The 17,824-nt window shown below is 39.1% G+C and overlaps 1 protein-coding gene across 3 annotated transcripts in view; it reads left to right on the top strand.

Annotated features, from left to right (window-relative positions):
• The window catches only part of TPP2 (tripeptidyl peptidase 2), a 90,116-nt gene that overhangs the window by 34,900 nt on the left and 37,392 nt on the right, over positions 1 to 17,824 (top strand). For all 3 annotated transcript variants that reach the window (XM_064275249.1, XM_023553181.2, XM_064275250.1), the window contains exons 11-21: positions 1,369 to 1,517; positions 3,449 to 3,564; positions 4,361 to 4,529; positions 5,158 to 5,315; positions 6,032 to 6,108; positions 7,938 to 8,044; positions 11,794 to 11,948; positions 13,138 to 13,254; positions 13,490 to 13,590; positions 15,035 to 15,131; positions 15,832 to 15,969. In XM_064275249.1, coding sequence (XP_064131319.1) covers positions 1,369 to 1,517; positions 3,449 to 3,564; positions 4,361 to 4,529; positions 5,158 to 5,315; positions 6,032 to 6,108; positions 7,938 to 8,044; positions 11,794 to 11,948; positions 13,138 to 13,254; positions 13,490 to 13,590; positions 15,035 to 15,131; positions 15,832 to 15,969 — 1,384 coding nt within the window. The remainder of the gene's footprint in view (positions 1 to 1,368; positions 1,518 to 3,448; positions 3,565 to 4,360; positions 4,530 to 5,157; positions 5,316 to 6,031; positions 6,109 to 7,937; positions 8,045 to 11,793; positions 11,949 to 13,137; positions 13,255 to 13,489; positions 13,591 to 15,034; positions 15,132 to 15,831; positions 15,970 to 17,824) is intronic.

Below are 17,824 nucleotides of genomic sequence, written 5' to 3'. Positions count from 1 at the left end.
GGTTTTGGGGAAATAACTAGATAGTTGGGTCTGTTATATACTAAAAAAAAAAAAAAAAAACACCTATTGCCGTTGAGTCAATTCCAGTTCATAGTGACCCTATAAAACATAGAAGAACTGCCCCATAGGGTTTCCAAGGTTGAAATCTTTACAGGGGCAAACTGCCACATCTTTGTCCTGTGCAGCACCTGGTGGGTTCAAACTACCAACCTTTTTGATTCACTGCCGATGGCTTTAGCCACTGCGCCACAAGGGCTCCTATGAAACATATTATAGGGAACACTGGAAGATAAGGTCCCTGGGTGGTGCGAGTGGTGTTTGTTTGGCTGCTACCCTAAATGTTGGCAGTTCAGACCTACCCAATAGCACCACGGAAGGAAGCCCTGGTGTTCTGCTTCCATAAAGGTGGTTGTCGTTGGTGAGCGGCTGTTGAGTCGATTCTGGCTCGTGGAGACCCCGCATGTGCAGAGTAGAACTGCTCCATTAGGTTTGCACGGCTGTGACCTTTTAAAAGCGGAATGGCAGGCCTTTGAGGACAGAGCTGGTGTTGGATGACCATGCGATGTGCATCCTAAGGGCTTTCCCTCCAAGCCCTCACCAGGCAGTCCTGCTGGAGTGTGCTCTTCAGTGCTGTAGCCACAAGGCACGTGAAGGTAGTCGGAACTGGGATGTGCTTTAAGTGTAAAGTAGACGGTGGATTTTGAAGACTTATTACCAAAAAAGAGGTAGGCTTAACTCGTTTTATTTCTCTCTGTTGATTACGAAATGATAACATTTTGGATGTGTAAAATATTAAAATTAATTTCACCAGTTTCTTGTTAACATTTTTTTAAATGTGGCACCTAGAAAATTTAAAATTATATATGTGGCTCACATTATAGTTCTTTTGGGCAGTGCTACTTTAGACCTTAAAGAAAAGAAAGAGCCCCTACTTCAACAAAAGAAATATGTTTATCAAGGAGTCTGAGCAAGACCCCTAGAAGGAATGCGAGAGAACTGCATGTTATTTGTTTTCCTTTTATTCCTGACACCCTTGGCTTTTCACGCTTAAGCCCAGATACATGTGCACATTTAAAAGAAAAGAAATGCTCAAATACGGAAGTAGAAGCTGTGCTGGGCATTTTTTCCTGCAGTGATTTCTCCATAGTAATGTTTTGTCATCATTGTAATGATTGCAAGTGGTCGGTAATATTGTAGTAAAATGTATTTGGCCAGGGCCCTTTTTATGAATGTGTGTGTCATCCTGTTTTCACCATCATAAGCAGACTTTAAGGGCTTTACGTTTAGTGCAGACAGGGCCCTTTTTATGAGTGTGCCTGTTGTCCCGTTTTCACCATCATAAGCAGACTTTAATGGCTTTACGTTTAGTGCCGACGGGGCCCTTGGAGTGAGTATCAGCGCTCCTGGAGGAGCCATTGCCTCTGTCCCTAACTGGACGTTACGAGGGACTCAGCTGATGAATGGGACATCCATGTCTTCTCCTAACGCATGTGGAGGCATCGCCCTTGTACTTTCAGGTAGGGACCGTGGTTGTTGCTGCACCGAATTAATTTGTGTTTTCTTACTTTCAAATAAAGCTAGTGATTTTTTACTAACCTGCATGTATTTCAATGACATTTTAGTTACTTTCCTTGAGGAGATAGAAGTGGCATTATAAAATGGATTTTGAATATTATTTTATAGCTTACCTCCATCCTGGTTCTAAAATCTATGAATTATTTTTAGGTTAGGTCAGGAGTTGTGAAGTATCTAAACGTTTTTATGCTTGTAGCATAAAATAAAGTCGGACAGTAGCCATACAAAAAATAGGTGGGTAAATTTCTCTTACCTTATTGTAGACAGATGTTTTGTTTTCTGAAGTTTTCCTGGAGAGAAAATTTGGTAGAATTGGCCATCCTGGGATCAAAGTAAAGTTTTAGGTAGAAAATAGTTTATGTGCTGACTTAATGATACTTTGAATGCATTTATTTATTTATTCAACAAATAAATGTATTGGTTGTCTACTGTTAATATAACTATCAAGCATTATTTTAGCTGCGGGGCTAAGTTAATGAATGAAACATCAAAAATACCTGCCCACGTGGGGTTTACGTTACAGCTGAGGAGACAGACTGTGAACAAAATAAAATATAGTTCATGTTACTGTACTTAAAAGGTGATGAATGCCATGGAACAAAATGAAGCAGAAAGAGGTCAGAATTTCTGGGGTTCAGGAGGATTATACTGTGTAGAGTAGGGTGGCATCTGTGTTGGCTAGGACTTATTTAGGGTAGCCAGCCTGTTGTGAAGATCACTCTCAGAAACAGTCCCCTCTATTAACATCTCCTCTTTCCTATCACCTTAGTCATGCCTTTCCTGACTATTGTATCAGTCTCTTTTGTCCACCAAGTGCCCCCCTGATGAAGTCCATCACCACTCACCAGAGGGCTTCCAAAAACAAACCCATAATTAGGTGCCACTTATTTTCAATCCTCTGTCCATACCATATCACTTACCAGATGGAGTCCTAAATCTGAGGGTGGAAACTCTTAGGACGGATCCTGCCTTGACTCTCCATCCCCATTTTTGGTCTTATTTAGTCTAACCACATATTTCATGTTCTCTCACGTCTCCCATCTTCGGGCATGCTGTTCTCCCTGCCTAGAATTCCTTTCTGCTTGTTGTTGGCCTGGCAAACCCCTGTGCCAAATCCAAATTGTCTATCAGCTCCTCTGATGCAGCTCAGCCCTTCTGGATTCTCACTGAGAAGTCTCACTCCTTGATATGCTCTTACGGTATCAGAAGTTTTACATGCTGCTTTTGTTTGTTTCTTACAGTATCATTGTGTTTACATGTCTAATGTGCTCTGGAGAGGACAGGGTGATATATTACTCATCTCCTGTAATAACAACAGTCATTAATGTGGGATTCATAAATTGTATCTTTTCTGTATAGTATAGTAGTTGGCAACCTGGCTGTACCCTAGAGTTACCTGGTAGTCTTAATAAATACCAATGCCTGGGATCAGGCCCTCAAAGATTCTGATTTCACTGGTATGTGGTGAGGCCTCAGCATCTCTTTTGTTTGCTTGTTTTACGTTCCCTTGGTGTTTATAACATGCAGCCAGGTTGGCCAGCAGTGTTTTAAAGAAGATGTCACTTCATCGTAGTCTTCACCATTCCCTGTTAACACCTGACTGCTTCTTATGTTTACATCGCCTCTTCCTGGCCTGCTTATTGCCATTGCATATGGACACTCAGTAATTTTTGTTGAATGAAATCTTTGTGTGATGCAAACAGTTTGAGTTAGACTGTTCAATTCAGTTTTAAAAAAAAAAAAAAAGATTAAAAAAATGAGCGTCATAACACAAAATGTTAAAACCAAAGAATTTATATGTCAACTGTATGAATGGGGGAGGGTTCAGGTAGTGAGATCTCTAACACTACTTTTGTGTTTTGTTTAATTTTAGGTCTGAAAGCTAATAACGTTGACTACACAGTTCATTCAGTGAGAAGAGCTCTAGAAAACACAGCGGTCAAGGCTGACAATATAGAAGTGTTTGCCCAAGGACATGGTATTATTCAGGTATTGTTGCTTGAATGAAAAATGGGTTGTAAATCATTTAGGATATCTTAGGTATACTTAGTTCAATCAGGTATGTGGGGCTAAATGGGCAATACCTGCCCAGTAGCAAAGACGAGAAGGCAGGAAGGAAACAGGAAAACTGGATGAGTGGACATGGGGAATCCAAGGTGGAAATGGGGAGAGTGCTGACACATTGCAGGGATTGCAACCAATGTCACAAAACAACTTATGTGTAAATTTTTGAATCAGAAACTAATCTGTGCTGTAAACTTTGACCTAAAGAACAATAAAACTAAAAAAAAAAAAAAATTTATTAATGCCCAAAAAAAGGCATTACGGGAGAATACTTCCTATTATAACAAAGATTAATTATATCTAAATTTTAGATTATGTGGTCATTATAGCCTCTTAACTGTAAGAAAAGGGGATATAAAAACTAATTTTGTAGTTAATCCAAATTTGTTATAATAAATGTACGTTGAATGTGTAGAGATTGTGGAAATTAAAGGCAAAGTAGTGGAGGGTAAAAACGGGTAAATCATAATGACATGTGGCATAATGGATCAGTTCCTGAATTTGGTCACTTGGAAGTAACTGTGAATAGGGAGAGTGGAAGGTGAGTCCAGTGGTGTAGTAGACCACTGTTTTACCTAAGAAAGGTAGAACTGTCTGGGGTTATCACGTGGTGTAGAGAGGTGAGTGTGAGAAGAAACTTTCTGCTTGTGCTACAACTAGAAGTAAATTGGTAATGTGCAATAAAAATTTTATGTCTCACTGTTGTACATTTCTTAATTAGGTTGATAAAGCCTATGACTACCTCATTCAGAACACATCATTTGCTAATAAATTAGGTTTTACTGTTACTGTTGGAAATAACCGCGGCATCTACCTCCGAGATCCTGTTCAAGTGGCAGCCCCTTCAGACCATGGTGTTGGCATTGAACCTATATTTCCAGAGGATACGGGTAAGCAATAAACTGGTGGTGAGCTGAAGCGTCCAAATGTATGGTTCAATGAATAGTATTGTAATGGAGAAATGTTGTTTGGGCTCATGTTCTAAAAAGAAAGCATGAATTGATGTTATTTTAAATTGTATGGATTTTAGGGAAAATGTGAGAGCAGTTAGGGGTCCCAATACAATGGCAATTCAGCTAGCATCTGGAAAAACAATAGAGTGGCCATTGGCGACGTAGAATTTTATTAAATTGTGGATTATAAAACATCAGATTCCTTTTACGACTTGGGAAGTAGAAGCAGCCAGGGCAAACTGCAGCTCGCGTGGGCTCAGTGGCAGCTTGGTTTCCTTCAGGTGCTGTTATCTGCAGTGGTGAAGATTATCCACCTGAAACTCTTCATTTCAAGGGGGTAGCAGTGTTTGGTGCAAGTATGAATGGACCCTAAGTGTAATCAAACATAAGGAGGATTGCCTTGACTGTTTCATTTAAACTGTGTTTTGAAAGCCCACGTATAGTGCATTTTACCGTTGAGACCAAACTCAGTTGCTAAAGTTTCTTGAGAGAGGATAAAACTTTTCAAAATGGAAGACAAGGAAAAAATGCTAATCTTTATTTTTTGGTCTTTTTTTAATGCCAGAAAACCCTGAAAAAATATCCCTTCAGCTTCATTTAGCTTTAACTTCAAATTCCACTTGGGTTCAGTGTCCTAGCCATTTGGAACTCATGAATCAATGTAGACATATAAACATACGTGTGGATCCCCGGGGCTTAAGAGAAGGATTGCATTATACAGAGGTATTAGTTTATCGTCATTTTTACTTTCTTTTACTCTTTAAAATGTTTAAAATTTTAAGATCTCTCTCCCAGAAGTATTTGGAGTATATTGCTTTCTTGTTAAGAGACAGCTCTACCTTTATACTTGCCCTGATTTTTACTGCTCTTCTGGCAGGTCTTTGAAGAATATCATATTTTATCCTAGTGTCAGGAGGGACAAGGGGAAGATGGGGTGCCTCTTCAAGAAGCAGAGCCTCTTCAGTTAGGTCTCCCTCTGATTTGGATGTGTTTCAGTTCAGCTGAACTCAGGCCGCAGTTATCTGCTTGCACTCTGATAGAGAGAGCATGTGTTAAAGAAATGGTCGTTGTAAAGAAGCACAGAATGGTATCATGACAGTGTCTCTACCTAAAGTTGTCTGTAATACTTAACGTTGAGCTGATTTCTTAGTCAAAAGTAATGAAAACGCATTTACTGAAAAAGTTTGTACTTGGTGTGGTAGTCCCATTTCCTCATTAGCCTGAATTAGTCAAGGCTTGTTACAGATATGTTTGTTTAGACTAATTGCTTTTATATATATGACCTGGTGTCAGGAAATTGATGTCAGCCATGTTTAGGACCTTTAATTTTTAGATTAATTTATTCTGTGAATAGCTCAGACTTTTTCCTTCTCTTTCTCTTGCTGGCTGTTTTTAAAGTTTGCTTACTGATAGTGAAACTTGACGTTCTTTTTTTCAAGGTATGTGGCTATGATATAGCGTCCCCTAATGCAGGTCCTCTGTTCAGAGTTCCAATAACTGCAGTTATAGCAGCCAAGTAAGTAACAAGTTGTTAAGAGCTTACCGTTAAACGTGTAACTTTTAGTGGCTATGTATGACAGTAGTGTGACCTTTCAGAGGATAGCTAGGCCAGATCCAGGTAAGCTGGCTTTCGTCTCAGTTCTGCCCCTAGCTTGAATTTTAACGGGGCGCGTTGACTTTTAACATGCTGTCCCCTGTTAACTGTGAGAATAACAGACCGTGGTCTGGGTATTCTGCCATGCCACTGAAACTGCTTCCTGCCAAGGTTACTGATAACCACGTTACTTCCTGCTTGGTACCGGGGCAGTCGGAAGTATCATGCCCGGCCTCCTTAAAACAGCAAACGAGGAACTGGTCCTTCAAAGTCTAGCCCCAGCCAGTGTTTCGTGGCATTCCATACACCAAATTACACATTGCAGCCAACTCACTAATCCAGTAATTCCCTTGACTTGATGTGCATTTCCGCAGCTGATTTCCTCCATCTCAATGGCCTGTCTCTAAATTAACAGTCAGGCACAATTCGGGTCATCCCCAGATGGACTGAGTGTCTTCTTTCTGTTTCATGGCATTTTTTACATGCCTCCGGTACAGCTCTTTGCCAATGCGTTATAAGTTCTTAATTTACCTCATTTGACTGTGAACTCACTAAAGGCACAGGGGCTGTATCTTACTCATAACTGTATGGATTCGGTTACACAGTATATTCAAAACAAAACACATTTTTTAGTAAATGAAAGGATGAGATTGAGAATATGAAAATACTGGAAACGAGTGAAGAACTCTAAATGAACGGTTTCTGTTGAGCCAGTTACTTTGGTAAATATTAAGTATGCCACAGATCTCAGCCGATGAGAAACACGCGGCGAAATGGAGGAGATCAAAAGTGGTAACGCCCGTAGAACGGTTGCGTGAGAGTTACCTTCTTAGTCCTGTATCCCTGAAAGTCCAGTCGGGCTTTAGACACGGTAATGTACATAAACCCTCAGGAGGCAGCTGAAGCATTATCTCCTTCGGAAGGCTTTTCCCCTCTTCTTTTGAGTGAACCACGTGCTCTTGATCTGATTTCCTCTAGCACCTGTTTTCTGTCCAGAGCATCTCACCTTAAGCATTCCTGATCGTTTTTCTTTCCCACTAGATTGTCTGAGGCAAAGGGGACTGTTTTATCTCTAGCTTCTAATGCAGTCCCTCATACCCACGTGGGGCATTCAGTAAGGGTTTGTTGCACGGACTGGAATTTCTCTTCTGCGTATACTTCAGGTTTGATAGTGGGTAATTATAGATTCGACCTTTATGTTTCCTTGATTTCTTACAAAAATCCTACGAAAGTAATTGATCCTTCTTTACTGCTTTATTACGACATAGGAGCATTTTGAAGGAGTGTTTTGAAGCTACAAAGGGGGTTTAATTTAATATCAGTTTCATAGTTACAAGGTAGTATCCGTGACCCAAAGCGTTACCTTTGATTTTAATATTTAGGACTTGTTATCGTCCAGATACTGATAATTGGATAGTTCTGTGATCGTTGAATTCTTTTGATGAGAGAGACAGAGAGAGAGCTGTTTTAGTGTACGTCTGTGTGTCTTACAGAGAAATTATAAAATAGACAAGTAAAAACTAGAAAAAAACACCTATACTATCCAGAGGTTGTCTCTGCTAACACATTACAAAAATGGGATGATACTGTGCATACTGTTTGTAGCCAGCTTTTAAGCTCCTGTGTTTATTTTTAATGAACTTTGCTCCTACATTTACTCGATCAAGCCTAGAGTGCCAGTGAGCTTATTATGTATAAAGCTATTCTTACGAGAGTATCACATTTAATCATTTATTTTTATTAATTTTCAGAGTAAATGAGTCATCCCATTACGATCTAGCCTTTGCAGATGTACATTTTAAACCTGGCCAAATTCGGAGGCATTTTATTGAGGTTCCTGAGGGCGCAACGTGGGCTGGTAAGTGGAGTTAAAATCTGTCTGGAGCGCTGTGTGTGTATTCTGTCCCTGTTACGATTATGGCCTCATACAGGGTTCTTGTATCTGTAATACGTTCTTTTCTCATAATACGTGTATCTGGCACTCAGAATTTGCTGTTGAGTTAGATTTTTAAAGATCTAGTATGATTTTGAGTTCACTTCTACATCAGATCACCTAGGTGATCTTAAAATGTTCTAATATTCAAGCATTTAACTTATCTGTTGATAATTTCTTAAAGTACTACAAATCAATTTAAACCATCCAGCAGTTCCTAAAACTCAAACGGTTAAACTTCTGGAATTTTAGAAATAAAGCCTTTTTTTTTTTTTTTTTAATGTAATTTAACTTATTTTGTTATTGTTGAGAATATATACACAGTAAAACACACCAATCCTACAGTTCCTACAGGTACCGTTTAGTGACATTGATTATATTCTTCGAGTTGTATAACGTACTCACCCTCCTTTTCTGAGTTGTTCCTCCCCCATTAACGTAAATGCACTGCCCCTAAGGTTCCTGTCTGATACTTCAAGTTGCTGCTATTAATTTGATTCCATAAAGATAGTTCTTAAAAGAGCCTGATGCCCAGGGTAGACATTTTTTACTAGTTTAGCTAAGCTGTTGTTTGGCTTTAAGACTTCAAGGAATATTTTTGGTTTAAGATTTAAAGATTATCTCAGGGCAGAAGGAGAGCTTTAATCCTTGTAACTCTATAAAGAAATTGGAAGTTTACAAAGTTTCGCCTTAGCGTCTCCAGTATTTTGAGGGTCAAGATGATTGCTACAGACAGTGTTATTAAATTATATGTTGCAGTCCTATTAGAATAATCATGTCATTATTTATATGAGGTTGTGGATATAGCATACTTTCTTTCACAAATTATATTTCCTAATCACAAAATTCAGAAATCAGTATGGAAGTGAGAATGTATGCTATCATGTTTCACTCACGTTGGTGGGAGAAAATGAATGTAAGTAATTAAAAAATGTCACCTATTTAAATTGATGATCAACATTTATTGAATACTCATTGTACTTGGGCAGTCTGCTAGGCACTTGACATAGGTTGTCTCATCTGTTCCCCATCAGAGTCCTATGAGGTAGGCAGGTGGGTGCCATTATTATTATACACATTTATATTTCACGGAGGAATGTATTTTTGTTCTTATATGTAAATGCATGTGTGTGGGCTCTGAGAGTTTATGCTAAATGAAATCACATTGTGTGAGACCTGATTTGGGAGGAGCTGGTTGTCTTTGTGGTTTTCCATACCATCTTCTGGTCCTCCATATATATGCAGTTCATCTTATCTGTCACTGGAGTATCACTGAAATTCTGCATGTTTCATATTTTATGTAACTGGATAATGGTGAAATAATAGTGAAAGCCAGGAGTCAGAGCAACTAATTGAACAGGGTCCTGCATAGCCCAGTAATTCGGACATCAGATAACACTGGAGCTCTTATAGCATGGATAGCCTTCTGAGGATGATCCGGGGTCAGACTGTGTGCCTTCACCTAACATCTTTTTGCATACCATCTATATGCCAGGCCCTTTTCTGAGGGCTGAGGTGGTGAACTAGATAAAGACCCCACTCCCAAAGGCGTTTTCTCCTAGGAAGTGCCTTAGAACATCTAGTCCAAACTCACTATTTTGCAGTTAAGGGTACCTGGGTGGTTTTTTTTATGGGTAAGGAGACAACATGGAGTGGTGGAAAGGACACAGGCTTCGCAGATGGACAGTCTGGGTTCAGATTCAGACTCTGCCATACACTTAATGTTTACTTTGGGCAAGTTTCTTAACTCTCAGTGTCTCTGTTTCAACTAAAAATACTGTTTGTAGGCTAGTGTAAGGATTAGAGGAGCCCTGGTGGTGCAGCAGTTAACTGCTCAGCTGCTACCAGAAAAGTCAGTGTTTCAAACCCACCAGCTGCTCTGCAGGAGAAAGCCATGACAGTCTGCTTCAGTAAAGATTACAGCCTTGGAAACCCTGTGGGGCAGTCTTACTCTGTCCTATACAGTTGCTATGAGTTGGAATCAACTCAGTGGCAACGAGTGGTAGGTAGTAAGGATTAGAGATTTTATAAAGCACCGGATACATAGCATATCCACGTTGAGATTGCACCCACTCCTCACTTAGCGACATGGTTAAGTTCCAGAGACCAGGCCCTTATGCGAAAATTGACATTACGCAAAAGTGAAGGATTTTGTTTTTTCTTTCTATTTTCAGACTGTCCATTTGTCTAGGTTTTTTTAACTTAGAAAATACGATCATAGAAATAATAACAGCAAAGATTTACTGATGTGGTTATCACTCTGATGAGTCCAAACCAAAAACCCATTGCCAGAGGCAGTCGTCACAGAGGAGGCTGGTCCCGCACAGCAGCTGGACGTGGGGGAGCGGAGGGCGAGGGGCAGCGCAGCGCACCGTCCCAGAGGCCACCCAGAGACCCTCATGGGAGGGGACGCTCTGCAGCCTGTGCCGCCACGCGTGCCGCCTTGTTGATGTTTAAAGTAGATAGTAGAGTTTTTACTCTTACCATAAAAGTGCAATGCTGGGTAACAAGATTGTCGATAAGTGAGCAGTGTGTGTCCATTTATGTACTTGACAGCTGGCTGGGGATTAGAGTCGGAGTGCTGTGTCACATAGCGCCCCTCGGGATTGTACAACACAGTTGTCCTGGTGAAATGCAGACTGATGATACGAATGGAAACCTGTGATTAACTCACATTAAATGTCATATTTGCTTAGTGGTAAATTTGAGTAATTATAATGCCCTAATTACGGTTTGCTTAGATTGGTCTTAAAAATCACTGTTTTTTCTTTTTAGTAAGAGTGTATCTGATGACCTAGAATTACGGTTTGCTTAGATTGGTCTTAAAAATCACTGTTTTTTCTTTTTAGTAAGAGTGTATCTGATGACCTAGAACATAAGTAGCTCAGAAGCATTTCGCAGGCTTAGATTAGAAATACAGTAATTCCAATTTCAGATAACTAGAAGTACTGTCACTGCAGTAGATTTTATATTCTTAGCGATTGATTAGTGTCAAAGACCTATGTGCCAGCCTGCTCTTGTGGACCAGAGAATCGAGCCTTTCCTTGTAGTGCCCTTAAATTAGAGCAGGTATTCTTTAAAGAAGTAGTTCATCTTCTTCCACATCCATCTCGGCTTACCTGCAGCTCCACCTGAGAACAAAGCGAAGCGTACGTAGTTCTGTTGGTCATATTTTCTAGAAACAAAAGGGATCAAGAGGCAGAGACTAGGAAAAGTTATCCATGAAGTTGAATAAATGCTAATGGAATTTAGGCATGTTAACAAGTAGAGATTTCCAAAATTGCAGTGCTCTTTATCATGAGTCAATTGGTTTTCCATCAAAACCAGAGGAAAAGTTTAGAGGTGGGAGGAATTTTAAAAAGACCCCTCATTGAGGTGATTGTGTCTGCTTTTACCTGGATCGCTTGCTGTTCCATGGTGGCTGCAGCACATTGGTTCTTCCTTTTAATACTGATTTACTTACTATCCGTAGCTGTATCTTGTTCCCTTTTAGCTATAGAAGGTATCCATGTATGCGTAGCTGTGTGTCCATAAATAAAAATCTATTTTTATGGAAAAATACAGAAAGTATTTGAATATATCATTTTGTCCTTGATACATTATTCCCTAAACAAGTAAGCAGAAAACCATTTTATGTCAGTTTTAAGTCTTTGCTTCTCCCCTTCTCATTTTAGAAGTCACGGTGTGTTCATGTTCTTCGGAGGTGTCAGCCAAGTTCGTTCTTCATGCAGTACAGCTTGTGAAGCAGAGGGCCTATCGAAGTCATGAGTTCTATAAGTTTTGTTCCCTTCCAGAAAAAGGAACACTGACCGAAGCTTTTCCTGTCTTAGTAAGTTTAAATAACATCTTAAATCCTAGAACAGCTTCTTTTCCTTTTAGTACTCTGGGCTTAGACTAAGTATTTGATTTTGGAGTATATATTCAGAATGCCTTGGGGCTGTATACTTCGTCAGTGCTGAATAAATGAAGTGGGAAGATAAGTAGTCTAATTAGGATACATGAGACAGTTGGAACTAAATATTATTCTTGATTGATTCAGTCAAAAAAGGTGCTAACCTGATTCTGACACCTTGTAATTTGAACCCTGATTGAGGTTGTTTCGTGTGAAGTGAGGTTGTTTCCTTATTTTAGGGCTTTTTTATGTTTCATTTGTTACTTTCTTACTGCCCTGTTATTGAGGATTGATGAGGTTAGATTGCTTAATGGGAAACTCCACTGCTTTGTCCCTGAATTACCTGGAATGTGGCGCATCTCCCTCTGCTCTGTTCTTACCTGTAGTGTTAGGTGATGACCAGGTCTTCCCCTGCAGATTGTAAATGTACGATGCTCTTTCTTAAACTTGGTGCCTTGTGTGGTTAGTTGGTTGTCTGATCCTCCCCATGTCTTGTAGTTTCTGATGACTTCCACTTGTGTGCTGGTATGTGTCAGTGTTATGTGATTCATCTTCTTAAATTTTTTAGTACCCCGGTGACTGGTAGACTGAAAACTCAGTGCCAGGGAGAACTGTGCCTCCTTTTTTTTTTTTTTCTCTCTCTCTCTTTTTTAAAATAGGGAGAATGATGTAAGTGATCATAATGTTATTTTGCTTGGTTTGCCCGGCAGCTCCGAGCCTAAAACTCAACTGTGGCTATTGAATATGCCTTACAAAGCTGTGATATCTTTTCTCTTGGCATCATTCTTAAATGTTTTTCCTTTGGTTCTGATTTTTTATTCTAATTTGTTTCTCACTGTTACTGTGTATACTCTCAAAAACTGCCTCAGATATTTTATGACAAGCAAGAAATATAGGATAATGAGTCGATAATTGTGTGTATTTAAATCCTGGATGCAACTAGATTTATATATGGTTTATATAACAGCAAGCATAGCTGGAAAAAAGTTCTCCGTATTTTCTTGCTGTACAAAGAGGAAAAGTTTAAAGCACAGAATTGCTCTGAAACACCCAATATTTATATTCTATAACTTGAGGGACAATGAGAAAAAAGTTTTACATATTTATTTTTTATTTTTATTTGCAGGGTGGGAAAGCAATTGAATTCTGCATTGCTCGTTGGTGGGCAAGTCTTAGTGATGTCAATATTGATTATACCATTTCCTTCCATGGGATAGTTTGTACTGCTCCTCAGTTAAATATTGTAAGTTCCGTGACCTTTCCATCCTTTTTAATGTCTTTTATTTGTACTGTTAAAAAATAACCTCATTAGTTGGATTTAAACTTAAATAGAGAATTTACCTATGGTTCTGAAAAGAACAGTAGTCTTTGTTTTCAGGGATGCTTATAAAGTTTGTATTAGAAATACAAAATATTGTTTAAAGTACAGTTTATTTTAACACCGTTTAACAAACTAATTTGATAAATTTCCTTTGTAGCACGCTTCAGAAGGAATCAACCGCTTTGACGTTCAGTCCTCGTTGAAATATGAAGATCTGGCTCCCTGCATAACTCTGAAGAGCTGGGTCCAAACACTGCGGTATCATTATTTACAGACTATAAAAGCTAACTGTTGATTGTGGGGGTGTCTCTTATACTCTTTGAAAAGAGTCATTTTTCTTAAATCGATCTGAATGCTGGAGGTGAAAAATCAGTTCATGACTTCCCAGACTAGAAATCCTCCTGAGTCTCTGGGAGACAGCCCCGGCAGCAGCATCCAGCTGCTGACCAGTAAGGTTAAGGGTGGAAGATTACAGTAGTTGATCCCAGTCATGACTCACTACAGCCGGTGGATTATTGAATTATTTCTTGCCAAAAAAATGGCAGCACTGTCTCCGATTTTATTTTGTAAATACGTACCCAATCATTTTGAGAAACTTGCAACACTGGCAAGTATTGCACTGGTAATACTTTTTTATTGAATGGTGGGAACTTCAGTAGTCCAATGTCTGTGCCCTGCACCACCCGCTTTTATAAAGCAGGACATCTGGCCTGTACTCAAAACACTCAACATGTTATAAAAACACCTGACTTTTATTGCTTAAACTGCTATTAACTTATATCAGCAGAAAGCCTATTAATAAGTGCATTGAGGTACTTAATTAGAGAATAAGGGGACCCAGTAATAGCTAAAAATATAAGTATAACAAACTCCCAAGTTTTGGAGGTATATCCAACTTGTAGTATCTTGATGTTTTCCCCCTTAAAAATTAGGACTGAATTTAGAGAAGCAGAATATTACATTTTACTTTACATTTTTAACTGTACTGAAAACTTACCCAGTCTCTGTGCTCTTTTGTAAAATTTGTATTACAGTAATTTGCTTCAGAGAATTACTAAAAAAATTAAATAATACGTATGTAGAGTGCTTGGCATGTCACCTGGCATGTAGTAAGCACCAGTGTGATGCCTGTTGTGACCTGTGCTGTGAATGTATGCGGCACCCCTCTATAGTTGGGGTATGAAGGAGACAGGTCAGAACCTGTTGTTCACACTGCTGGGGATTCTTTCAGTTCTAGCATTGGGATTTTGTTAACAGCTATCTGTTGATATCCAAAAATGTTTTTTTCATGACAAGTTGTTATTTTTATAACGATATTTATTGCAGAATTTGAACTGTATATATTGCCTTAGTTTAGTCAGTAAAGACTAAATAAAAAGCACCTTAGTGATTAAAATAATATAAAATATACTGAAAAAGACATTTTTAAGAATTTTCATTTGTCATTAGAATATCAAACCAAAAAACCCGTTGTCATTGAGTTGATTCCAACTCATAGCGACCCCGTAGGACAGAGTAGGACTGCCCCACAGGTTTTCCACGGACCAGCTAGTGGATTCGAACTGCTGACCTCTTGGTTAGTTCTTAACCACTGCACTACCAGAGCGCCCTTATTAGAATATATTGTGATTTTGTTAGCTGTAGTTTTGTCTTGTTAAATGAATATTTGAATCAAATCACTTATGCAATTGCCTTTTTACAGCCCAGTGAGTGCAAAAACAAAACCTTTAGGATCAAGAGATATTTTGCCAAATAATCGTCAACTTTATGAGATGATCCTGACATACAATTTTCATCAGGTAAGTGTTTGTGTAATAAGCTGTACTTTCACGTGAACTTTTGTGTCCTGTTTATGAATCATGGAATCTAAAATGGAAGGACCGTGTAAGTATCATTCAACCCTGAGCTTATAAATCCTAACTTAATAGTAATATGGTCTTCAGGCCTTCATTTTTGTATTCCCTGATAAGCTGGTTCAGTGTTACCAGGGGGGAAGTAGATGTCATGGAAATGCCAGATGCCTTATGACCATTCTACTGAATTCAGTTGGTTTCTGTGAGGCAGGCGTTGAAACGGTAAAAGATCAAAGTAGTTATTGAGTGGAATGAGTGGAAAGGTAGGTAGAGCAGTGTGAGTGTTGGATCCAGGCGTTTATGTAGCATCAGTAAGATCTCAGAGGCACTCTTACTGAATCAAAATATGAGTTTGGTTTTAATGGTTAAGATTATTGATTTCAGTGAATTGTCAAATATCAATTTTATAAAGTAGTAAGAAGTCCTAAGAACGTGTATTGCTTTATTAATGAATAAATAGCTAGGTTTACGTTTTTAAAAGTTTGTAAAATAGCAGGCGTGCCTTTTCTTAGTGCTGAAATACTGAATGTTCTGTTTTAAAAGTTACTTACCATATGAAAACATTACTTGTATTTAAAAAGTCTTATGTCAGTGACAGTATTAGAAATATGTAAAGCATGTCAATTAATCATTCTCTTTTCTGTAGCCCAAGAGTGGGGAAGTAACTCCAAGCTGCCCGCTACTTTGCGAATTGTTATATGAATCAGAATTTGACAGCCAACTGTGGATTATTTTTGACCAGAACAAAAGACAGATGGGTTCAGGCGATGCTTACCCACATCAGGTATAAAGCTAGCAATGATTCTTAGAATTAACAGAAACGGTTTCCTGAACTACGAATCCTTGATTTCTTGTTATGGTGCTCCTATTTAAAAAAAAAAAAAAACTGTGGTTTTGGTATTAATACTTTTATAAACCATTGGACGCTCAGTTGTTTGTTGTAGTTGTTGAACAGACTGTGACAACTGAATCACTTTTTAAGGAGGGGAGGACAAGGATGAGGCTTGCCGATACTGGTCAGCACAGCTTTTTATTTTTAGTGTTTCTCTTTCCTGTGCTCTGCTTCCGCCATCTGAAAGTTGAGAGCCAATCATAGAGATACGTAAGCAGTTAGAAGCAACCCCAAGAGTGAACTGGATAGAGAGAGCACTAGCAGCAGTGGTCAGGTGGCCGTGAGAGCCTCTTGTGCTGACCCTCTCGCCAGGAGAACGTGGATTACGGAAGCGTCTTCCTGAGTACTTTGGGGCTTTGTTCAGTTTATTTGCTCTTCTTACCTCTAAATTTTTTACACAGTATTTTTTTAGCTGCAGCTGATGTACCTACTTTATTTGAACTTTATTTGAAATATGAACTGTTTTGCTTTCAGTAGGTGATTTAACTCCCGTGACTATATTGTCGTTTGTATGGTTTTGATTGTTTTATATTGTGTCCCACCCGCTTTTTGTCGTTAGCTGCTGTGACATATTTGGCCTCAAGGAGATTATCAAATCCTGTGTATTCATGCAGGAATACCACTTTTTATTTAAGACCTTTTTTTATTGTTAATATTTCTCATTAACCCCATCTTTAAAATAGCCTCCTTCAATGCAGCCTTGGGAACCATCTGTAGGTTACTTGAAATTTTCAGTGTTCATGAGTAGCAGACTTTGAGCTTTGGTTAAAATAATTTAGATGTTTCTTAAACAATAAGGCCTAAATTACTTTATATACCCTTGTTGTCGTTGTTGTTAGTTTGTTGAGTTGGCCCCTGACTTGTGGTGACCCTGTATGTGCAGAGTAGAACTGCTCCATAGGGTTGTCGAGGCTGTGGCCTTTGGGAAGCAGATCTCCAGGCCTCTCTTCCAAGGCGCTCCTGGGTGGGTTGGCCTGCCAGCCTTTCGGCCGGTAGTTGAGCACCGCATAGAGACTCCTGTGTACCCTTACCATCAGTAACATAGGAAAGAAAGGGCGGGGAGGGCAGGAAGAAGCAAACAGAGACTCCTGCTAGGAGGGGAGAATCCAAGGTCTTAGCAGAAGTTAGAAGCGAATTTGGTAACTTTGTTTTTTTAAGAAAAATCACCTCTTATTTACATAATTATTGGACAGTTTAAAGATCACTTAAGGTAGTGTCTTCAGTTTATTGATCAGTACTTACCAGTTTATTTCTGCATTGCATAACTGTGTGGTGAGCCCCTACTATATGCTCAGCACTGTGCCTTGGCACTGTTACGTTGAAGGAAAAACATTCTTTTAATCATATAATTTAGGGGAATTTTATGCTTGGTTGAAATATTATTACAAAGAAGGAGATATTTCCCGTAACATTTATAATTCTTTGTTGAATAATATAACGAACATAATAATTTGTACACCCCCCCTTAGTCATTCAAGGAATCTTTTTTTTTTTTAAATGAAAACAAGCAGTCACTTCTCCTCAATACAGACTGGATTACTTCCCTGCCATTACTCTGGTTTCTTTTACCATTTCCTCAGAAAAAAACCACTCAGGCAGAATACAGCCTCCCATCCTCTTGAACACGTTAACCAGAGGGAGCAGCAGAGTAGATCTGTAGTCCTTGTTCTCTGTTGGCTTCCTCACTTTCCTGTCTCCATCAAGGACCGTGGCGTTTTGGTTAGCATGTGAGATGACCAGAAGCCGT

Source organism: Loxodonta africana, chromosome 23 (genome assembly GCF_030014295.1).
Source record: "Loxodonta africana isolate mLoxAfr1 chromosome 23, mLoxAfr1.hap2, whole genome shotgun sequence".
In the NCBI taxonomy this organism is placed as follows: Eukaryota; Metazoa; Chordata; class Mammalia; order Proboscidea; family Elephantidae; genus Loxodonta; species Loxodonta africana.
This window is presented reverse-complemented; position numbering and strand designations above follow the sequence as displayed.